The sequence below is a fragment of the Zonotrichia albicollis genome, chromosome 9, assembly GCF_047830755.1.
Source record: "Zonotrichia albicollis isolate bZonAlb1 chromosome 9, bZonAlb1.hap1, whole genome shotgun sequence".
NCBI classification, from domain to species: Eukaryota; Metazoa; Chordata; class Aves; order Passeriformes; family Passerellidae; genus Zonotrichia; species Zonotrichia albicollis.
In genome coordinates, this window is record NC_133827.1 from 28,156,045 (window position 1) to 28,180,967 (window position 24,923).

Genomic DNA, 24,923 nt, shown 5'->3' on the forward strand with positions numbered 1-24,923 from the left:
AAAAAAACCCCAAGAACAGAGACTTAGAACATTTCTATGGCATCTACAGTTCTTATTTACTCTTCTGACTTTTAAAAAAGTAATTTCTTTGAAATGTTTACCTGGATCTGTGGCAGACATCAGCGATCCAAAAAATAAACAGTCAGTGAAGTGGAATTCCCATTGCTTTAACTGGCCAATGTGTACCATAGCCTTCACAAAGCCATACATTATCAACCTGTCAGGGCAAGGATAAGACTGGTATTCAGACAGAATATGTAATATCTATGTTTAATTTACAGTATTAAACAGGTTCTTATTCTCTTCAGCTTCTTTTCAATGACTGTATCACATGAATACTGAACACAAACTGGTATCATATAAAATGCTATTTCCTGTTCAACTGTCAAATATTGGATTGAAATGTCAGAGACAATTCCAAATCAAAGGTCTTCTGGGTAATTTTCATCTGCTGTTAGCAAAGAACAATGGTTTGGGCTGTTTATTTTTCAAAAGGGAAGATAAGGTAAGCTTAGGAAGACATTATTAAGATGAATTTGTCTAATGTAGAACATTCAAACAAAGGCAGTTCTACTGTCAGCTCTGTGGCTTGCTCTGTATTTCTAAATGAATTGTGTTATTCTATCAGCTTTTAAATGTTAGCAGCACTCAAAGTTTCACATAAGGTCTCTAAGTGGGCATATTTAACAACTCACAGTGACAGTAAGCCAGCAAAGTCACATTTCAAATTGCACTGCTACAGCCTCACTAGTTTCACAGGAAATGTAATCTCTGGTTTATGTAACTAGGCAGTGCTCTCTGAGATGTGCATTCCAATTAGAATCTTGAAATAACTTGGAAAAAAGAGATGCACTTGTTATTAGAACCTGTTGCAGATTTTTACAGTTATTATTCATGTTCAGTCTGGTTAAGAAACCCCATTGCATTCAATGCCTGTTCCATAAACACACAGATTGCCAACTAGGCTCTTCTAACTCTAGGCTCTAAACCAATCATTTAAACAAGTCCCATGCATGCTCATCCTAAGCCTGGTTTTGCCCTCAGCTTTCCTCCTAAGGAGCTCCTGAATTCTCATGAGCACCGACCTGAGGGACAGATAAAGCACAATTAACAAACAGCCTGAGAGTTAATTACAAATGGCTTTCAGACACTGCACCAAGCTCGCTGTGTTGCACAAGGAGAGGAGCAGAGAGGTCAGCACAGCCTTCCCCAGTGGGCCTGAGTATTTGTGTCTATATTTACAGAAGTTCTCCAGCAAACAGCTTACCAGCAATCACCCTACACCATTGTTTGCAGCTCTGGTCTCCTTGATTGATGAGCTCACTTTCTCTCCCTTCCCAAAGAATAATGGCTCAAGACCTTGCAGTGAACTTAGTCCTCTTATCCCCAGAAAATTTTGTCAGCTCTAAGGAATGAATCCTTCAAAACCTGACTGTGGTGCTGCTCTCCCAATTTTCAATTGTATCCAAAGCCACAGTAATGGAAGTGAGCACAGCCAGGTCGTTTAGAAATAATTGCCTAAACCTACCTGCAGTTTAGACCAGAGATACTCTTCTCCCTCATTTAAAAAATATTTTAAAAATAGTAAATAAAAGGAAGTTCTTACTATTTGGCAAATTTATTACAGATAATTCTACATATTTAAAAGATAGATCCCAGTGGATACCTGAGCTCCCAGTGGTAATGATATTACACATCATCCAGTAGTACCCAACAGCTGTTCTTGCTGGGACATAAGAAGGAAAGCACGCCCCAAAGACAGCAAGACATGAATCCCAAGGAAATGTTCTGCACTGATGGTACTACTGCTATTATAAAGTAGAATTGGGGGAAAAAAAAAAAGTCTTATTGATTTTTAGAGCTGCTGTCATTTAATTTGACACATTTAGTATCATTTTAGCAAATTTACACCAAATTTCAGTAAATCAGATTGCTTATTAACCAAATATCCATTTAATATATGTTAAAAAAATTATGAAATTTATATTAGTAAGCCATAAATAAATCAAAGCATCAGTGCTCTGAATTTCCTGTGGAATGTTCCTGTCCCATGGGAACATGTTCCCACCCAGGGCTCACTGCTGACACAGAGCAGGCTATTGACACCAATAGAGTCAACATAAGAAGCTCTGAATCTGTTGAGTAGGATAGCACTTCTATTTCCAATTCCTGTCTGTGAAATCATCTTTTTCACTAATAGAGAATGCTAAATTCTATTTTTCATTGTTTTAGAATTTCAGAACTGAGATCTTCAGGGCAGTGTAAAGGAAACAGAACTCAAGTGGCAAATCAGTGTAACTCCAATTTTCAATGTGGCTTTGAAAATCTTAATTTTAAAATAATACTGCAAAATAATTTTATACACTTTTTGAAAACATTTTTTAAAAAATCTGTATTGCAAATACCTTGGTAAAATTCTTGCCTCTTAAAATGTGAGATCTTTATATCTGTGTTCTAAATGATCCTTACCTGATAATTTTATAGAGTAAGAGCTACTTTCTGTATAAGCCTGGATTTTGCATTTATACTGTGAACTGTGCATCATTTGGAGCACTGTGTTTACCACAGGAGATAATGTCCCTTCATTCTCCCCAGATGGAGCAGTGGGGAGGATTCTGTTGAACAAAAATAATGAGGCACAGAGCTGGGCAAGGACTTAGGAGAGGAGACTTCTGTTGAAAATCTGAGTCCTCAGAGCTGCTGCCTCAGGTCCCTGCTGCACTTTGATCCACAAAGGAGGTTTTTGGGGGTTTGTCCAGCACTGTGTGTGTCCAGCACGTCCTGCTTGTCTAGGGATCCTCTGGGATTCACAAAGTGATGCATGGCCTGTCTGCAGTGAGAACTGCAGGGGCGTCCTGACTCTCACAAAGCCCAGAGCTGCAGGAAAAAGAGGCGGCTCCACTTTACAGTCCCTTTCATTCTACTCTGATTGAGCAGGACATGTGAGCCTCAGAGCCAAACCCTGCTTCACCCCATTTTTCCTACACTCAGATGCCAAACAGGGTCCCAGCTCCTACAAGCTGTTCCACCTTGCTCATAATGAACCATTATTCATTTCATTAGGCAGCTGGAATGTGCATGGATGTGACAGTGGGATGTGGTACCAGGCACCAGGGGTCCTATCCTGGGTGATGGAATTCTGACCTTAAGCCTACACTTTGAAGTCAAATTCTTTTCCCTCTGTCCCTTTAGCTTTGTGTGTCTCAAATTCTGCTAGGTGACAAAGCCAAACAATGCAATATTTTTTTGCATCTAGGTATATATGTCTTTTCTAGAAGCTACATAGACTCAATACAGAGCAGGGAGTTGATTTGGAATTGTTCTATTTCCTTTTAACTTCTTTTTGTCATGAATAAATCTTCAAATTTAGCTATGAATTTTTGTGATCAGAAAGCAGATTATCAGAAAGATTATACTTTAGAAACAAACTGCAGCTAAATTGATCAGTAATTAAAAGTTGCTGAAAACTTCTCAGTTGGACATAGTGATGGTTTGGTTCTTCAGAAAATGTGAATAACTGATTTGTCATAGACTTGGAACTGTCATAAAGTAAGAAAACAGAAGAATAAAATGCAGATTAGCTTTGCTGCAGGGGCTCTGACATTTTCTACACCCAAACATATTTTTAAAGTCTGGGGAGGAGCCCATCAAGTTAGAGCAAGTATTTTACCACTTCAGCAGGAAAAGAGGAAAACAGTAATGTAATATAATGAAACACATGAGAATTCAGAATTTTCCAGATTACACAAGTCTGGCACTCACAAAGTGTTTCATCACTAAAAAATGCTACATAGAATGCTGTCATTACACAGTAGAGGAGACACCATATAAATATTTGACTTGCTGAAGTAAGAATCTTCTGGGAAACTGAACTTTAACCACCACAATTTCCAGTATGAACCAGCAAGTAACCCACACAAACCACACAAAATCTCAGCCCAACAACACAAAAACCCCCTTTAAACTGACAAAACTAACAATAATAGAAGTAAAGAACCAGAACAAAAACTATTCAAGGTTTTAATTATTCTGAGCATTGGGTTGTCCTTAGATTTTTGAAGCCAGACTGAATTTTGAAGCTTGTTGGTGTAAAGAAGTGGGGTTGAAGTGTCTCTATTTGTGCAGGATCCATTTTTTTACTAGCACAGTTCTGCTGTGCTGAGGGAAGGAGTTGGAAAGCACTCTGGCTGTCTGTGTACTGCTGGGAGGTTCCAGTGAGTTTGTTTATAAAGCTGCTCTCCAGGAAGGCTTCTCTGGGACTGGGACATCCCTGGACTAGCTGCAGTTTACATGTGGAGGGGAGGAAGGCTTCTCTGGGACTGGGACATCCCTGGACTAGCTGCAGTTTACATGTGGAGGGGAAAAAAAAGCCATCTCCAAAGGCCTTTAAAGAGTAATTACTACACACAAAACTTTCTAAGTGCTCGGGAAGAGCTTTAGATGCAGCGCAACAGAAGTCTTTTTTTTTTTTTTTTTTTTTTTTTTTGCCAGTGTTTCCTTTAGTAGCATCTGTTTTAAGGGATCTGAAAACAGAGAGCAGAATTGCTTTGGGGGTTTTTGGGAAGCTCTTGTCAGAAAGCTCTCAATAGCAAAACCTCTCTTCAGCAAACTGCCAGTGGAGGAGAGATAATTGGTAGTTTTGGAGCAGAGGAATGTCTGATGCAGAATGGGGAGGCTGCAGGAAAGATGCCAAGGACAGAAGCATTGCAAGCAGTCACAAACAGGATCAGAGCACACTGGGAAGGGAAAAGATACCAGAGTCTTCAAGACAGGGAGGCTGAAAGGCTGGCAGGAGTTTTGGTCCTCTGGGAGGCCAGGGAAGGCCATGTGAGTAACAGGCAGTGAGCACAGCACACCCAACAGGCAGGCAGACAGCAGGGGCTGGGCTGTTCCCAAGGCAGGGCCTGGGAGCAGCACCCTGGCCTGTGAGACTGCAGGGGTGTCCAAAAGAACTGCTGGGAGCAGCTCTGAACAGTGCACAAAGGGGACAAGATGACAGTGCAGAAGGTACCTTAGGTACATGTGAGATGAGACAGATGCAAATTGAAAAAAATCCTTTAAATCCCTTGTGGTAAAAAATATGCCTCACTGGTGTAGTCAGGCAAGAAATCTGTGCTGAGCTTTGCCTCCTAAAAACCCCAGCCACACCTGCAGCTTGCAGGAGCTGGCATCACAGCACCTATCCCTCTGCAACAGAGCAAACTGAAAAAAATTATGCCTATAAATACATATTGGCAGGTTAGTTTATAGGCTACTGCTTCTTTGAAAACTAACTGCATCCTCTCATGCAAACTAAAATGGGGAAACCTACCAGTTCTAAAAGAATCTCCTCCTAATGTAAAGCTCTAGGGGACATAAATAGAATGTAACAGAACCTGCTGAGTGAAGATATACAGCACACACACATCTCCTGTATCCTCAATACAGATAGCCCCATCTGCCTGATGATTTTATCAGCAGTTGTATTTTCTTCAGCTTTGTTATTCATTGCATTATCACTGCTGAATCTCACCATGGGTCTTTATTGTGTTAAAGGTTTTAAAAACATAATTCCAGATTTAAAGTGTTTGTGCAATTATGCTGTGTAGCATGGAAGAGACTTGTAATTTACATCCTTCTTGCCAAATATGTTTTCTAGCCTGCAGAGAATTTTTTATCTCATAGTCTAACTCCCTAAGGAATTTTGCCCTATCTAGACATGATTATCTTGTAGCTTGAAGCCAGCTGAACATAGCTACAGATTGTAATCATGCAAGTAAATATGAAAAAAAAAATTCTTCCTTCACATTTCTTCTTTTTCACAAGGAGTAGTGATATTAATAAACCAACAATAGGAAAAGGGGATGATTTTATTCTCACTTGTATCTGAAGTATCATAGTGATTGACTGATCCCACAGTAGAAACAAAAAGTAATTTTTCAGAATTTAAAATATATGCTGAAAAACACAAATAGTAGAGATGAAAATTAAAAATCTGTTTCTTTGTTTTGCTCTTTATGTTTCTAACATACCAATATATTTCTAGAACTTTTCCCACACAATAGAATTCTTCACATCAAATGCTCTGGCTGCAGAGCTCCATTATTTCAAATTGCTCTATGTGCTACTACTTCCTCATTTTAGTTCTCTTTTAAATCAGTTTTGTCACTAGAAAGGGTAGTATCATGGGCTTTTCTCCAAAAAATCATTTTCTCACTAATCAAAGCAGGAGAAAACCTCACTGAAGTGTGTCAGGTAACAATAAAGCAATAGTAACATTACCTAAAGTTATTCTGTATAAATCACACAAGAAGAAAACCCCTCTGGCTACAGAAATAACAGAGATCAGAAAAGAGCCTGGCTTTACAAATCACTGCATCCCCAGTTACCTGGGGCACAGTGCCTGTCCAAGAGCTGAGCATTAGAGCTCTCACAGAGCTTCAGCAGATCTGACACAGCTCCAGGTACCCTGCTGTGCTCAGGGAGCCTTGGCTTGGCTTTTCCCAATGGGCACTGCCAAAGATCTATCACAGAGATTTTGGCAGCAGTCACAGATCATCTTCTGCGTGCTTCTTACATCACCAGTTGGGATGGGAAGGCTGAATGGAGAGAAACACACTTTACACTGCAGAGATAGGGAAAGAAAGGCTGTGTTCCAGTAACCTTGGGTCCACAGGGAGCTCCTCAGTCCTGTGCCACTGGAATTTTGGAAGGTGAGGCTGTTCAGAGTTACTCAGTCAAGCAAACAGGTTGTAATGTAAATAAAAAAATCCAGCCCAGGTTTCTATATCAGTCTATTTGGGGGCCACTGGAAATAGAAAAAGTGAAGATATCTGAAAGAGGCTTCAAAATGGCAGGGCTGTCATGCCCCATTGTTTCACTTAAGGGACAACCAAACATGTTTGTGTTCAAGGCTTTAGGACTGGCTTGAACAGGATTATGCAGAAGGCCTGGGTGCTCAGAAAGCCTCAATGTCTGAGCCTTTGCTTAACTAAAAATATCTTCCTATGGATTTGTCCTCATGAAAGTAAAGAATAGCTACATGTCAGCATGAATTTTATTTTGGTTAGTCTTCTGTAGTACATTCAGCCATGGGTTGAATTATTGAAATACAGAGATGCTTTCCTTTAAAATGGAAAAAACCATTTTGCCCAGGTTCAAAAGTTCAAGATATAATTGTAGATTTTGCTGATAAATGCTAACAGTGTAGCAAAAGTAAGGAGTGAAAAAAAGGGAATAAGGTGTGAACACACATGAGATGAAAGTTAGTTGAGGTCACCAATCTTCACTGGATACTGTCAATAAGTGGTATTTCATGTTTTGTTTTTTTTGTAATTCTTATCTATTTTTTCAGCTGACTTTGAAATAGCCCTTACTCTATTAGAGGTTTACAACAGTGTGCTCCACAGACATACAGCGCAATTCACCACCATTCACGACTGCACGCTATAATTCAATGTATTTTTAATACTTCTCTAATGAATATAACACAGCTTCAGGATCCTGTGTTCCTGAGTTCCACTTAAATTAGAGCCATTATGCATTATATGCATAACAACCTGAACCTCTGCAATGAAAAACCTGCACTTGATCTCAGAGTGCTGAGTAAAATGTAATAATTACTTGGGTAAATGAGCCATGAAACACTGTCAACTGTACTGTGTCCCAATCATAATGCCACTTAATATTTTATTGCACTACACAAATTTAAACATTACCTCAAGATTTATTTTACTCAGTGTCATAAATTGAGAGAACCTTTGAAAAGGGGATGAATTACTGACAGTGTTACATACATACTTTGAGACAGATATCCTCATGACAGTAAAAATTAAATCTAGAAAAAGCAGACATAAGATCTTCCAGATACAGTAATGTAAATTATTTTAGAAATTCCTAATTCACTGCTATCCAGAAGGTGGTGGCATTCTAAAAAAATATAAGTGACACAAAGACACTTTCATTAGGAAAAAGGGACTGAAGCTAGCTAGTTAACAGAGAGAAAAAAAGGCAGTGATTGTATTATCTACTATCTAAATGTAATTAAATGTCTAACTTGGAGTTCTCAGATGACACAACTGTTGTCACATCCTGAGCTAACACACAAAGTCACTCAGGGCTGGGTAAATTGGGTTCACTGGTTAATTGGCTCCTTCAGTCAGTCAGCAATGAATTCACTTCACCAATCACATACTCCAATGATTACCATAATTTTGGCAATCAGAACATGCAAGGTTTTGCTTTACCTACAAGAAGTCAACATTCTGAAGAATTTAGTCTGGTCTAAACATTTAGGGTTTTTTAAGTTCAAGAAAACCTGTTGCAGCTCAGAAAATTGCCTCCAATATGAGAAGTTTCTCTGTAGTTCTCAGCTGAGTGGGTGCTTTGTATTCTGAAATGTTAAGACCCCTAATCCCATCCCATTATCAACATAAATGTCTGACTTCAATATTAAAGACTCTGCTAAATCCATGGCTTTAACCACATCTGATAGCACTAAGTGTCTCAGATTAGCTGTGGACCCAGAACAAAACTTTGTATCTCTTTTCTTCACCTTTGAAGCTTCAAATGTGCCAACATTTAATATCACTGTGTATCACCTTATTATTATATTGACCGAGGGATATATGAGGATAATTTTATCTTTTCAACCTCAGGAATATTGTATGTGTGAAGAAAACTCTATGAGCTTTCTTCAGAACATCACACGACAGAAAAATCTTACTTTCAGAAATAGTTTTCAGGACAGTCAAGAATGTTAATATAAAGACCTGTCTATGGAAAGTCCTCAAACCTTTGAGATCTGAGTGATTAAAGGAAAAAAACAAGCCTGATCCAGGAGAAATTCACAAGAAAACTATTTTGAGTCAAGAAAGTGAGAGCCAATAATGTTTTGAACTCCCTCTCCAAGTATATAAACATTGCTGCATCCTAAGCTGCTATCAATCTATGTTAAAGGCAGACCCATGCTTCTGATTATTATTCATGCTGAACTAATTAATGAATAATTCAGCTATTTTCTAAATTTCAGAATGAACTCCTCCAAAGATTCTGAAACAGCAACACATTTGAAACTACAGTGTAAGTATTGAATTTTACACATAAAACAAGAAAATATTTTCATTTAATATTTCATATCAAAATACATAAACCCCATGATCTCATTTGCAAGGAACTTCTACAATAGGTTTTCACTGCAGCACCTGATGTTTCCTTTAAATTAGCTTTTATTATCATTAAAAGGTAATTAGGAGCAGTTTGTGATTTCAGAATAATGTAAATTGGATTAGAGAATAGCCTGCTGTAAAATAGGGCATGAAATGAACTATAAAGAAAAATGTTTGAAACAGTTTTAGCATTTTTATTGGATTAGCTCAGTCAAATAGTGGTACAAGTAGCTCAAGAACAAAGAAAAGAGAAATTCATACCTGCATTATAAATGAAGATTGCCAGGTACCCTTGGCAGGCATTTAAGTTAGTGCAGTTTTCAAATGTAAAATTTATTGTTTGATGAAAAAGTTAAATGTGTTTAGGACAGAAAGGGATATTGCCAAGGCTTGAGAGTTTCCAGGTGCCTACCTGGGCTTGGTTCTGTCTCCCTTAGAAATAAGGAACACTTTGGAATATCAACCAACTTTAAAACACTGCAGTTCTACATTTCTAAATTAGGGTGTGGTTACATCTTGGGATTTGGATCTTGTGCCTCAGTAATTGAAATCTAAAATTGAGACCTCTGAAAATATGAGAATTTCTGAAACTGTATAGACAGGAAAAGAAACACATCCAACTATTAACAAACATTTCAAGTTTGGGTTTATTTTTAAGCAGAATCCTTGCTCTGATGAACAAAGATGGAGGTGTAAATAAAATGTCCTGTACCCAGGCTAGCTGCTGTTTCTAGGGATGTAAGAGTATTGATGTGCAACGATGGTCATTGCTCAATGAAAACAGGTTTTTCTGGCTGGGAAAGAAAAATGAACTGATGGACAGGCTTGCAGGTAGGCCTAAAGTGACATGAAACTACTGTGATGAACTTTCAGAAACAGAAACCTTCCAAGCCAATAAATAACTTCTCAGGGTGGAAGTATTTGTGGTAATATGATTCAGAATGAATCAGCAGCTTCAAAACATGAGCTTCAAAACACTTACCCTGTGGCAAGCAGGTTATCTCCTGCTTATACAGTTATCTTTAACTGGTGTGCCAGATAGAAATGGTTTTTAATACAGTAAGAGTGGGAGCAGGGTCCCCCAGAAGCCTACTATTGTGCTACTGTATTTTTATTTTAAACATTCTTACTAATAGGTTTGTGGCTTCTGAAGCTGTAATAATGAGTTTTACAAGTATCAGTGCCCTACAGAGGAGTCTGCTGTCTTGTGGGAGCCCCCACCAGACTGAATCACATGGATTCAGTGCCAGTAGAACACAAATATTTCAGTCAGCTCCTTCACACAGTGGTGTTGGTTCTTCTCCATAGCACACAGTTGTTTCTTCATTCTAGTTTTGTTATTTTTATATCAAAGTGCATCAAATATGTATCTGTTCTTTAATTATGGCTAATTATGATAATGAGAATGATGTGCAGAAGATTTGACATTTTCATCTGATGCCTCAAAATATGTATGGCAAAGACCTGGGCAGCTCTGGGAATGGGGGAAGAGTGAATTTGGATAACAAGAGGGAAGAAAGACAAGTTACATTTCGATGTTCCTTGTCCATTCTAGTGCCTCAGGGTTTATGCCGGTGACTGGCCTAAAAGGTCCCAAAAATTTCTGCCATGTTGGTTGCCAAAAATATCCACCTTCAGCTTCAAAAGGTGCAGCATTTTCATGGTAAATCCCTTGCGGCAAAGACTCATAATAACCAAACACGTGGAACATCAGGCATTGCTGTTTGTGGAGTGTGAGGGGTGGGACAAGAGAAATCATTCCCTAATCCTCTGCTTTTAAGTGTGTTGTGAGCAACTGGACAAGCTCAAGGTAGTGATGAAAATGCCAGTAAAACATCCTGTCCCCACTACCAAGAAGCTTCTAGATATTCAGAGTGCAAGGTGCTTTCTGTCAGACCTGGACATACCGGGGAGATCCTCACAGGCTTTAACCACATAAAAAGCCCTTTGTAGAATTCTTTTTTCCCTTCTTTTACTATAGCTGACACTGCACAGAGCCCACCCACACAGCAGTAAGTGTATGCTCTGTGGCTCTATCCTGAATCCATGCTCCTCACTGACAGCAGCCAAGGACAGACCCCCTTTAAGCTTAGGAATTGCCAAAACATTTGGTTAGTTATTGCTAGCAGAAGGCAGTAGGTGGAAGTTATTTCTTATTCCTTCTGAGATTTAGGATATAAACCTATAGGATCCAGTAGGATATATGATTGAACCTCTAGCATAAATCTACAGATGTGTCAAGGTCTACTTCACTCCCTGTCCAGGTTTTCATTTCCTTTCCCCTGAAGGCAGAAAAACCTTCTAAATAAATATATTTTAGTTTTCTAGCACTGTGATAAGGAGACTTACACAGGCGCAAGCTGGATGTATAAAAGAAAGTTTTTACAACGGCATTCCTGACCAGTTTGTGGCAGTAACATCTGTAGGACAGACTGATTTGGTGCATCTCATGGAGGTCACTTCTCTAACTAAGGGATGCCCATGCCCAGTTACAGGACACGCTGTTCCCAGTACAGGATCTGTCATGATTGTTGTGTCTCATTTAACAAAGTTTCCCATTCTACAGGATGAGGTTTGATAATCCTTAAAATCCCAAGCTACTGCTGTAGCTTTTAGTGGAAATGATTAAATGGAAAATTGCCTTAAATGCTTCCTGGGCGAGGCGAAAGAATGATAATTAAATTCATTAAATGGAAATGCAGTTGTGATGCGCTGGCTGCTTTCTCATGGAAAAATTTACTTTGTAAATACATGAAAAATGGATTGTTTTGATGAGAAAAGATAGAGATTTGTTTAAATTATTTTGACTTTGGAACAAGGCTAAGAGTGACACTGGATTACAGGAGATAAAATTCTTAAATATGTATGTAAAAACATCATGGGACAAATGATTTTTGTCTGAGTGACGTACATTACATATCAAATTAAATAGAAGTGTAAATAAGACAAATATATGGGATTTGGCCAAATTACAACACTTCTGTGCTGGGTGATTGAAACCAAGCAGCTTTATCAGTCCTGAGAACTGTATACTAAGCTTAAACTGTCCTTAAATTTCCAGGGTTTGTGAAGGCAGAACAAAACAACTGATTAGTAAAAAAGCAGGTGCAACTCATTGGGATTCAGGGTAAATCTACAAGTATGTGTCACACTGTGCAGCATCAGGATGTAGCAGTGGCTTGATAGTGCTTATCACTCTGATAAAGCATGCAGAACAGGGAATGAGAAACAGCTTACAGTCAAAACTGCTGGGCAAGTCTGGGTGAGGAAAATGCAATGTGATTATTCAGCTAAGGCCAGCATGGATTCTGGGGTAAATATTGCTATTCCTGCAAAGGTGTGTAAGGGGATCTTTCCACACCCATTATTTAGGGTTTTACAGTTCTACAAACACAAACACCTTTGCATGTTACACTGGGCAGGATTCTGTTAGAGCTCCAGTTGCTGAAGCACTGACAGATACTGCTGTATTGTGTTTCCTACCCACCAGCACTGCCTTCAAAAACTCTCCCCCAGCCCTGTGGTGATGTGGGCCAGGGCATGGGTGAAGTGGCTTTGCAGTAATGCACTGCAATCAGACACAGATTTGACAAGAGGCTGGAAAATATTTTTCCAGCAATAGGACTGATTAGGCATTCACAGCTAGAGCTGAAGCACTGTAGAAATGCAAATAGATTTGTTCTCTATAATGGCAGCAATTACTGCTTTGCTTCATCCTATAGCTGGATCAAAGCAGAGAAAAGGACTGACATTTCTGCATGATAGAATTGCTCCTTCATTCTTCCCATGCTCCCAGGGTTTTAGGTGTACTGGACAAAGCAGCCAAGAATGAACTGCAAAGTAGCCTTTTAGGGGTGGAATAATGAGCTCTGCAGTCTAATAGCTCTTTTACTGCTCTAATTTCTATGCCTCCATGATCTACTCCTTCATTTCATCACTTCAAAGATCAGAGAAAGATTATATTCTTAAATGAGCAAGACTGAAGTGCATTCCCTCATTGGGAGGACACAGACAAATTAACTGATACTACATCACTGAGCATGGCTTACCATGAACTACAGTAACTTCTGGGACTGGTTTTATACTGCAGCTGCAGCCAAATTTCTTTAACACTGTACTGGCTTTGTGTGGTGGGATTTTGGTGGTGAGAGGGACTAAAGGGTGGCTTAAAGGGGTGGTTGCTGTGAGAAGCTGCTGGAAGCTTCTCCTATCTCTGGTGGAGCCAATGGCTGTAGACTCCAGGACAGAGCTGCCCAAGGCTGAGCCCACTGGCACTGGGGGCAGCACCTCTGTGATGAGGTGTTTCAGAAGGGGCACAAAACCTGCACAGATGGAGACAGGAGTGAGGGTATGGAGAGAAACAGCCCTGCAGACACCAGGGTCAAGGAAAGGGGCAGGAGGTGCTTCAGGCACTGGAGCTGAGATTCCTCCTGAAGCCCAAGGAGAGGCAGCCGTGCCCCTGCAGCACCTGGAGGCCCATGGAGGAGCAGAGATCCACCTGCAGCCCCTGTAGGACCCCAGGCAGAGCAGGTAGATGTGCCTGAGGGAGGCTGTGAGCCCATGGGAAGCTGGAGCAGGGGAAGAATGTGAGGAATCCTCCCCCTGAGGGGGAAGGAGCAGCAGAGACAAGGTGATGAAGTGACCACCACCCCCATTCCCTGTGCCCCTGTACAGCCATGGGGAGAAGGGAGTGAACGTGGGACTCATTAAGCTGGGGGAAAAGAGAAGGGTTTTTTAAAGATTTGTATTTATTTCTCATTAACATACTCTGATTTGATTGGTAATAAGTTAAAGTAATTTTCTCAAGTTGTGTCACTTTTGCTGTGACAGTAACTGGTGAGTGATCTCTCCCTGCCTTATCTCGACCCAAGAGCTTTTCATTGCATTTTCTCTGCCCTGTTCAGCTGAGGAGGGCAGGGACAGAGCAGCTTTGCTGGGTCAGCAGGGTCAGCCCAGCACAAGAGCAGTTTAACAGAGGGTCTGTTTAGACCTCACTGTAAGCTGTAAGTTGCAGAAATGTTTTTCCCCCTTTAATCTCATATGGACAACTGATTACTCAAAATGCTTGCCAGTAGCAGTTTTTCTATAGGTTGAGCCTCAGTTCATCAGATACTGCTCAAGTCACATTAGAGAAGTCCTTAAATTCAGGCCAGGCCTTCACTAATGGAAAAATATTTGGGACTACTCACAAAACTTAAGAGTGCTTCAGAAATCAGTAAGCATTGTTTTATGCTGCCTGTTGGTATAGCTCCAGGTAAGTTAGTAGTTATTTCTGGATTTTCTTGACAAAACTTTAATGCTAGTCTTGAGATCTCCACTTCCTTCAGTTTGGAGTTCTTGCTTTGTTAACTTTATATATGTTTCATATGAGGTGTCAGGTGTTTTTTATGCAGCTTTTTTTTTTTCGTGGTGGTCTCTTGTGTACACTGGTCTATGAGAGCTGACAGAGATGTTACAGATTTACTCACACCCCCAAATTGGAGGCACCACTCCCTTGGGCAGAGCAAGGGGACAATGATGGCAATGTTTGCTCTGTGTCTGAGCACAGCAGAGCTGGCTGCAGGCAGGCAGTAGCACCAGCAGCCAGAGGTCAGGGGACACATCTGGATCCCACTGAGGAGCGCCAGGGTGGGCAGTGCCAGTGTGGGATCCTGGCCTGGCCATGGAACCCAGGCTGGAGAGCCCCAGCACACCGAGCCTGGATTTGCCTGGGGTGAGGTGGTCCCAGATGCCAGTCTGGCACCACCATGCAATGTATTGTAAAGAGTCCCCTAGGATGGATTATTCCCAATTTTCCTGCTCTTCCCCATCTTGTTGCAACTTGAGTCTGAAGAATACCTGTGCCTTGTTTGTCCTAGAAACACTGTTTGTGCCTGCTTTTGCTGATTGAAAATATCCAATCTGAAATTAATTTCAGAGAGTGTTAAAACTTCTGAAGGATAAAAAAACAGATCCAGGGACTCCATTTACATTCACTGAAGCTTGAGTCTGTTCGGTGGCACAGAAAGCAGAACTGCCTGCAACACCTTGCCAGGAGAAAAAGCACAGATGAAAGGGGGAATCACAGAACTAAGGATTTTACATTTCCATTGCACTTTGATGTTCAGCTCTTGCTGCCCTCCCTCCCTGAAGCAAGCTAACACCGCTGTGTGTGACTACTCCCCTCTAAGTGCTTGAATCTGCCTCCAGGCGTTCTCCTCCCAGTCTTCCTCCATGCATTTGAAAGATCATCTGCCTCCCAGCATCTGTTCCTGAGCGATGACGGTCAGTGGGAGAACAAGGGCATCCCAATGGCAATTTTATCAACTGGAAATCATACATGAGGCTTTCAAAACGGGCCAGCAAGAGAAAATTAATAACGGGTTAGAATATAATGATCAAACAGATCAAAGAAGTGTGAGAAAGCAGCTCAGAGATCTTTTTAGAGGCAGAAAACCCTGCAGGAAAGGAAGTTTGAAGGCACAGATACCTCAGCACAGCATCTTGGCACTGCACTGTTACATATTCCCTTGAGACAGCACAGCTTACATAGTATCACTATGGCAAGAAAAAAGTATTCCAGCAGGGATATTTGCTGAATAATACTGCAGTGTTTCCATCCCCAACATATTAAAAACTCAGCAAAAGATAAATATTAAGTCCTTAAACAAGATTTTTATTAAACTACATAGCTTTTATTCTTTGGATTGTTCAGCTTTTAGTTTGCATCTGGATCATGTTTCCCAGTTTTTTGTCTTAATGTGGCACTAAAAATAATTCAATATGATGCTTTTATGCACCAAGAATATCTTCAAGAGTGGCAGTATAATTAAAATATCAAAGATAAGGAGGTTTGCAAATAAAGCCAGGTTTGATAACACAGAGGTGTGGCACTCCTCTGAAATGTGCTGCCGGGCTTCAGCCATCTGTCCTGGCTGTTACCAAAGGTTTTTGTCCTTGTAACACAATGGAGCTAGTTGGTGTTGAAAAAAAGACATGTAGGCAGCTGAATAATTCATTTTTTCAAAACAGAAGCCGCACAAGGGCCAGTAATGAGAGGAGGAAGAACACAGAGGAGAAGAAGTTTTGAACGGTGTGGCTATGGACACCTTTGTTTAGAGCCCAGGAAGAGCTAACCTCAAGGTGTGGCATTTTCTTCTCCTTGGCACAAATGCCCTCCTGAGACTCTGTAATCAGGGAGAACAATATCTGAGAAGCTTTGTGGAACTGTTTGTCCTTCATGGAGCGTTTGTGGGCAATTTTTGGAAAATGTGTTGAACTGCTACCAGTGCTCTACTGACGTGGAAGGAATCTGCTTGTATGTTCTGCAGCTCCCAGATCAGTTTATTGGCAGAACAGCCAGGTTTAAAGAATCTACAGGAAAAACTGAGGCACAGTGGAGAGATAATGATGTTCCTTGACTACATGCATCACCACATGCTGTCAGCCAGACTCTGCTGTGAGGGACACCAAGGGAGTGCTTGGGGACAGCAGTGACAGATGGATTCCTAATTATATAAATCTCTTGTCTTGGTGGAGTACCTGAGCAGGACCCCCTGCTGCCTGCCTGAGAACAACTGCTACTGCCCTACAGTAATGTTAGTGCATTCATGCCAGTCACTGTGCTGTTGATAGATAATTATGATTTTCAATTAAAAAAAACCCAAACATATATATATATATGTGTATGCATATATATGTGTACGTCATCATTGCATATAGAAGAGTTCCAAATTAACTAGAACATCCACACCACTAATGAGAGAGTTTTGTGGGGAAAGGAAGCTATTTTATGTTACTGCATGTGTCTTGGCTCACTGGGGAAATACTACAAAATTTATGTGCTTACAATTTTCATTAGATCCTAATTTTTGGCAGGTTTAACTACTACCTTCTCTTCCCATTTATTTTTAAGTGAGTTGTGAGTTGGTGAATGTGCCAGTTTGATGGCCCCAAAGACAGAGAGTGTCTGTTTGCCTCTAAAGGCAATTTATTTACAACATTCCCTTCCACAAAGTGCTCCCAAAAGAGCGCTCCAGTGGCACACTTGAGGGGCTAACAAGAGGATCAGTAATGTAAAACCCCCGTCATCTTGCCAAGATTACTAATGAGGCTGCAATTTGCCAGTGAGAGGTTGCAACTGTAATGGCTCTTGCAGTCTATTCCTTTTGCTAGGAGCGCATTGTAACTCCTGCAGGCTTCTGAGTCACTTCCAGTCTTCCAGGCGTTCCCACAAATGGTGTAACTTTGTTAGTGATGTCCTTAAATCGTTGTGTCACAACTCCAGAACTAAATCCCTACTTAGAAAATGACATGAAAACTTTTGAAAATCAGACAGATTAACATTCTGATAATTTTGAAGACTGGACAACAATTTTAGCTAAGAAACTCTGTTGTATCCCCAAGACATCCATAGTTTTCTAATAACTGTTCATCAGAATTGCTTCATTTATTGAATTATTCAGAACCCCAGGGTAGATCAGTATTGGAAAACTGACAAGAAAAAGATGACGCTTGTTTAGTAACTTGTAGCATACCCAGTACAAAGTCCCAGAAAAGAGAAGTGGGAGCTACAAGTGATGCTGCTGCAGACTTTTGGGAGCTGCCCTGTCACAAGATAAACAAGAGAGCTGGCGCTGGCTCCTCCTGATGTGCAACGGGAGCACAGCTGTATCGGGATGTCCCAGACCAGGCCCCCGTGTGGCCTGGCGTCCCCAGGACTGGCCTAGAGAAGTCGTGAAGAGGGGCCCCGGGCAGGTCTGAACTGCATTCAAAACAAGTTAATGCAATTTTGCTGGCAGTGAGCTGGGTGGGCTCCCCCGGCTCGGCCTGGCCCGGCTCAGCACGGCCGAACCCGGCCCGGCCGCTGCCCCGGCTGCGGGCCCGGCCGCACGAGGGCGGAGCGCGGGCGCCGCCCGGTGGCGGCTGCGGGCACTGCAGGCCCCGGCCGCGCTGTTCGGCCGCGGGCACTGCGGCACCGGACTCGGCCGGAATCGGCCTGCTCCCCCTCTCGCCGTTTGTTTGGGTTTTAAAAGTAGTCGCCATGAGTTTTTTTCTCCCCACTCTGGCGCGTGGGAAGCAAAGCCGACGGCTCGGCTCTGACGGCGGAAGGAGGTAAAACTGTGCAGCCCCAGCCACGCGTTAAACTGCGATCAGCAGCGGAACCGGAGCGCTCAGAGTCTGAAGGGCAGCAGAAGGGAGGCTCCAGCACCGGTCTGATGGGGTCAGACACAAACGAGCCTTTGGCCGCAACTGCGGGTGTTTTGGAAAGGTGCCCAAGTGGGATTAGGGCAGGAAGGCGGATCCTGAGTATCCCAGTACAGCGATAAGGCTTCTGGCTCCGGCGGTGCTGGCCCGTGCCAGCCTCTCTGAGGCTGCTCTCCCTCCGTGGTACCCGAGTTTTTGAGCCATCTGAAAGGCGCTTTTCAGATAGCCGCGGTTGAGCTGCAAACCCCGGGCAGGGCAGGGCAGGGGGCTGAGCTGTTCCCCCCGTCGCTGACACCGCTGAGCAGCCAGGGCGCTGTTCCACATCTAGAGCGAGATCAATATTCTGCTTCCTAGAAATCAAGCCCAGCTTAAAAGCCCATTTTAACGTTTGAATGAGAAGGTCTGAGTAGAAGGGAAGTTAGACAGCTATTGTGTTATGCTTTAGCACAAACCATGGATTTCTGTATGGGCCAGACAACTTTCATAGGAAGATTAGTAAAAGCTGGTTAAGTCACCCATCTCGGAAGGACTCGGAAGGCGGCACAGCCTCCCTCCTGCTGGGCTCACAAGGGAATGAACGCTGGTTGGAAAGCAGCTGCACCTGGGTAATAATGCTGCTCCTGAGATGGACACGGAGGTGCATTCAGAATGCGACCAGCAGGCTCCACATTACCTGCTCCAGCTTTTGAAGTAACAAAAGCCTTGTTTTTGTCAGGGGATTGGACCTAAGGTAAATGTCTTCCTAAATTGTTTGTTGAGTGTGACAAAAGACTGGTGAAGAGCAATTTCACTCTGAATGTTATTCACAGTGCAAGATACTGAAACCAGCTGTATTCACACCCTGATGAACAACAGAGGGCAACTGCATAAAGCACATTACATGATATGCTAGAGAGAACAACTTCAGATATGTTCCCCTCTTTCTTACTTTCATTTTAGGATACTTATTTTTCATTGAGGTTGCATAAACCCTCCCAAAATCAAATAAAAGGAGATCATTCACAGGGAACACACCTAATGTTTTCATGTGCAGTCCCACTTGGGTTAAATAAAATAGGAATCAGAATGAATCAGAATGAATCCAATTAATTTTATGAATCCAGTGAAAATTATTCTGATTCATTGGAAAATCAGCTCTTTCCTTGTTTTCATCAATGAGTGTGTAGTAAGGATGGAAGAAAGGAACATGAGAAATTAAAAAAAAATGTTTTCTTTCATTTGAAGTCTGAAGATTAGCAACTTTTTCATACATCAACAAGGCAACAAAAAGGCATTGCTGGCGCAGTCTCTGTGCCTGTATGTGACCTTAAATTCTTGTTGCCGAGGTTTTACTGTTGCTCATTGTCTTTTTGCAGATCAAGTGGGTTTTTTTAAAATTATTTTGTTCTTTTTTTACCAGTGACATCATCCTGCTCAAAATTTTGAGTGTGCACATATAAGAGATAAAAGCACCTATGCTCTCAATAATGGAGAGGTCAGAAAGGAGTGGCAGTTGTGGTCCTTTCACATTTCAATTTTGGTTGCTGCTAAGCTTCAGCTGGAGAGTGGTTAGCTGGGGAAAGGCGGTGTTGCAAAGAGCAAGGAAGTGCCCCATCAGTGTATTACAGAATGAAAGGGATTTTTTTTGCTTTTTCAGCTATGGAGCTGACTAAGAATTGAGATTAATTAGCATTTTAAGAGCCATCTTCATGCATAAAGTACTTGCTTCAGAAGGAAGTGAAATAATCCTAACTTTTCTTCAGAAAGACCTTTTTATTGCAGATTTCATATTTTAACAGAAGGTGAGGAGAAAGAAAAATATCCTGCAAGCTAAGTGTTGAGTATGGGGGGATGGAGACCAAGATAATTGAATTAGAAAAATTGGCAGAAAAATTAAAGGTAGAAGAGATGGACTAGGGACAGCATATTTTCTGCTGTGAGGTTTGTTATTTACAGCAACATAGAATTTAGAGTAACTTATGTTAGAAGGGACCAGAGGATGTCTCTAGTCAAAATTCCTACTCAAAGCAAGGTTCAGCTATGAGCTCAAACCAGAGTAGTTAGGGCCTTAGATACTTGGGTTGTGCAAACCTCCAAGGATGGAGATTACACATCCAGCATCTCTGGACAATCTGTTCTGATGCTTGAGTGTCCTCAGGAAGAAAAATATTTTGCTTATATCAAGTCAAACCTTTTTAAAATACAGTTTATGTCTGTCAACTCATCATGTACTATTCTGAAGAGCCTGGCTTTTCTTTCTTGGTAATCTCCCCTCAAAGCCCCTCTTGCTTAGGCTAAATGAGCTCAGTTTCTTCTGTTTCTTCTTTATGGGGCATATGTTCCAGCCCCTGGCCATTTTGGTGGCCATCCAATGAACTTGCTGCAGGTTATCATCATTGTCAAATGTATGGAATATGGAGTCAAATGTAATGGAGTTCTGAGACAAGCAGTATTTTAAGGAGAGCCAAGGCTAGGGGCACACCTTATATGGTTTATTGTCACCTTAGTAATCAGAAGAAAAGCTCTGTGCACTATTTAAATGTCATCTGCCTCTCACTGTGTAGGACCTGGTTACCTGACCAGACCAGCTTTTGTAGGTTCTGTCTCCAATGAATGCAGCATCTGTCCCAGGGTCATCATGAAAACTGCTGTGTTTACAGAACATTTCAGGCCACAACCAGTTGTGCTCAGTAAAAGACTTTTCAGATACAGAAGCACCATTTGATCAGCTGGCTCAGAAGTGGGGTACGTGAAATGATGGTGGGTGGGAGAACAAAGCATCCTTTGAGCTGGTGTATTATGAATTTTTCAAGGTAACAGGCAGGAGATCTCAGTCACCCCCTCTCTGCCTGCTCCAATGAGCTACTTGCTGCCTGTACACTTCTAATGTTGCTCAGCCTTTGATCTGAGAGCAAACCTGCCAGTTTGAAGAGATGCAGGTTGCAGGTAGCTCCATGCTACTGTAGTGGAATAGCTTTTTCCTTTAAATTTTCTGTTTTCAATTTCTGTTGCACCTTTAACCACGAGGCAGCTCAAAGCACTTTGCAACCAACTCACAAGTCCAAGTGCTCCTGACAGAGGGCACACAGTTGCCTGTTCTGATTCAGAAGGAAACGTGGCCTGGCTCACTACCTAGCAAAGCCATACAGGTGTTTATGGCCTGGAGCAGTGCACAGCCAGGGCTGGAGATGCCTTCCCCAGATATAGACTTGGTGTGCAGGCTTCTCATGCACTATGGAGAAATATCTGTAAGAGGTGCAGAATGAACTAACACATCAGAGTCAATGCAGCTCCCTCTGCTTTCGTCTCCTCTGTAGCCTGGAATTGTTCTGGGAAGAAAGGATGTACTGAGAAAGGCAGTGGATTTCAGGATAAGGGGCCATAAGGGATGCATATTTCCATTTTACCAGCTCTGTAAAGATGTTTTCCTTGAAAGTCATTGTGGAGACTACAAGAGCAGATTTGCAAACTTGAGACTGCAAATGATGCTTCAGCCAAGGAAGCTTTTTTTTCACAGGTGTATGGATGATCTATTGCCAGAGAAAGAGGAGACTGGCAATCTTTGGAAGCCACTGTGCATGTTAATTCTTAAAGGATGCATGAACATCAGGGAAGAAGACATGAGGAGCTCTATTCAAGAGTATTCATTCCTGCAGTTAAAGCTTTGACATTCAAGGCAATTGGGAAGACATTTTTAAAAAAAAACCCCAAAACCCAAACAAAAACCACACAAACAAACCCTTCCAGGATAGGGTTTCTTATTGGGAAATATCTGGACTTGAGTGTTTAGCCTGTTTTGCAACAAATGGCATTTGCATGTTTTTCTGAAGAGCACATGATTTAAATTCTTTGATGGATTCCTGGAGAACCTGCTGGCTCTATCAAATACCAAATTAAACATACTTTTAATTTTAGATTAATCTCCTGCTATTCCAGGTTCTGTTTGTCTCTGCAGTCCCACACCTTTGGTGTTCCCTATCATACATTTATTTCCTTTGTATGCTGAGGGGTTCTTCTGGATGATACAAATAATTACTTCCTGCTGCTTAGCACATCTGTTTATGAGAAGAAAAACTGGTTTTTGCATGATCAGCTCTGCTGCAGTAAACAATGTCAGATGCTTATTGCGAAATAGCGACAAATTCTGGCTGAACTTGCAGCAACACATGCTTGGAGGCATCAAAGTACTCTTGGAAGAACTTTCCACTCTGTGTGGGTGTCAGTGGTCTGAGAAACACTACTTTATATCAGTGCTTTGATTTAATCCAGCTTCTTATCCATAATTTCATATGTCATACAAATAGGAGGTGCTTTGTAAAATACTTTATAACTTTTAGTCCTGCCAGAACTCTCTGAGTTATGTCTATGAGGAAGCCTCTACCCTCTCTATTCCCTGTGCAGAATTCCCCAACACAAGTATCAAGTGTATATTTTCAAGCTTCTCTAAATTTACACTTTACAAACCCATTCTGGATTTACCACACACCTTTGAACAAAAGTGAGAAGCAGCAACTCCCCCTTGTAACTGCAGCTCTGAGCTGCAGGTGGCAACTCCAGAGACTGCAATGGAATTACCTCTGATTTGGACTGACCAAAGAATCAAAGCTACTACTCTGGGCAACTGAGCTGCACATTAACATGTGCAGCATGCATGCAGCATGTTCATCTGCCTTTGGAGAAATCTGGAGAGACTTAGTTTGATTTTTCAGCTGAATAATCTCTGTTGTTTAACTTGAGTTTCCTCAAGTTAATGCAAAACTGGGGCAGTACTGTCTGGTGAGTGAAAAAAATGCCTTTATTCACTCCAAGATGGGACATGGAAGCAGCCATAACCTCCAAAAGGGGTACCAGCACAGGCACTGTACTCTTATAACAGTTTTACTGCATTCATTTCATGTTTTCTTACTAGTTTTGTCTTTATTTCCACTCGTAGGCTGAATATCTGGCCTCAAAATATTGTTAGATATTATTGAAGTCAGACATCTGATGTTCAGGGGCTTTTAACACTGTGAAGGGTAAGTGGTTTATATATAATTTTTCCCTCTTTCTCCTTCAGTTAATTTCTACAGCACTAAGATACTTTAACACTTCCCCTCAGCAGTTTCTGTTTGTACCAAAAAGAAAGCTGTTATTCTTGCTTGTGGGGAGGTTAAGCATTTGCTATTTACAAGTGGAGTGTGGAGGAAAGATGGACCTGGGGGTTTTTAATGTGTCATTTGATGACATGCAGTACAAAAAAATATTTTATTAAGGAAAAAAATTACTTGTACATGAGTTAAGCCTAAATTAAGCTATCCATAAAAAAGTTATCACCTGGGAGGCAAGAGCTTAGCTGGTGCAGCAGCGGATAATCCTTGTAAAGGTATTTGCTTAGTTTATGTAGAGCTCTGTAACAGAGATTTTGTTTTTTGTTCCCCTTAACCTGGCCCCATTTTCCCTTGCAGAAACAGTTCCAAAATCCAGAAGAATCCCACAGCACCACACAGTAAATTCAAGCCAAACAGCATTTGGCTTTGCTCTGCTGGAGCACATAGGTACAAGTGTTTCATTTCCAAGCTGTAAAGTCTATCCATAGCCCTCCAGTGAGAAAGAGCAGCCAGATTATAGGGCCACGACTGCTCCCTATCAGCAGACCCCATTTGGATATTCCATTAGGCTTCTGGCAGAAAGTAATAAACACATCCAAAACCTCCCTAAACTCCCCTCTAGCCCAAAGTACTTATGGAAATAAAAAAATATCCCCAGTCTTGCAGAGCTCAGTAACCACAAGTGCTGCCTGCTGAGGCTGTTGGGTACGTGTCTCCTCACCTTTGGAATAATGTTTGGGCAGGTGTAACAGTGACAGAATTGAATCTCTGACCGGACAGTTATGTCAGGATGCATCTCACCCAGGTAAACTGTGGAAATGAAAGTTGAACTTTTCTTGTTAGTGCTGCATTTGAGCAACAGTGTTATTAATTCAGTCCAAGCCATCCTTCTTTAGAAGGCACAGAGGGACTGCTGTAACAGTACAGTTAACAGTGAAGAAAAAAAATTCCATGTGATGGTGGAATATTTATATCATAGACATTTGAATGGAAAATGTCTACTTTCATAGAAAGTTATGATGGAAATTCTAATCATGATCAACAAAAATATCTGTATTGGTATTTGATATTCTTGATACTCCTTTCTCTCTTAAAAATTTTTACTTGTATATGTCTATGTACAGAAAGGAAAAAATGGCTCTGGTTTTCAAGTAAAAATAATCTAAGATTCAGATTTTAAAAGAGAGAATTTAAAAAGTGTATGTTAATATTATATTATATTATATTATATTATATTATATTATATTATATTATATTATATTATATTATATTATATTATATTATATTATATTATATTATATTATATTATTCCATATTTATTATATTATGTTGTATTATTATAGTCTCAGCGTTTAGTAACCATTTGTGGACAGCACTTGAATATTCATTTGTAGAATGGTGAGGAATGGCAAAAGAAAGGATTCTTGATTGCTTGTGAGAATCAATTATGATGACTTATTCCTCACATTTGAATTTAAATGTCAGAAGAGACTTTGTCCAAACTGTTAGTCACTGCAGTTAAACA

At 41.1% G+C, this 24,923-nt stretch overlaps 1 protein-coding gene across 1 annotated transcript in view; it reads right to left on the reverse strand.

Annotated features, from left to right (window-relative positions):
• The window catches only part of SLC9A9 (solute carrier family 9 member A9), a 182,523-nt gene that overhangs the window by 143,564 nt on the left and 14,036 nt on the right, over positions 1–24,923 (reverse strand). The window contains exon 5 of the mRNA XM_005489442.4: positions 102–217. Coding sequence (XP_005489499.2) covers positions 102–217 — 116 coding nt within the window. The remainder of the gene's footprint in view (positions 1–101; positions 218–24,923) is intronic.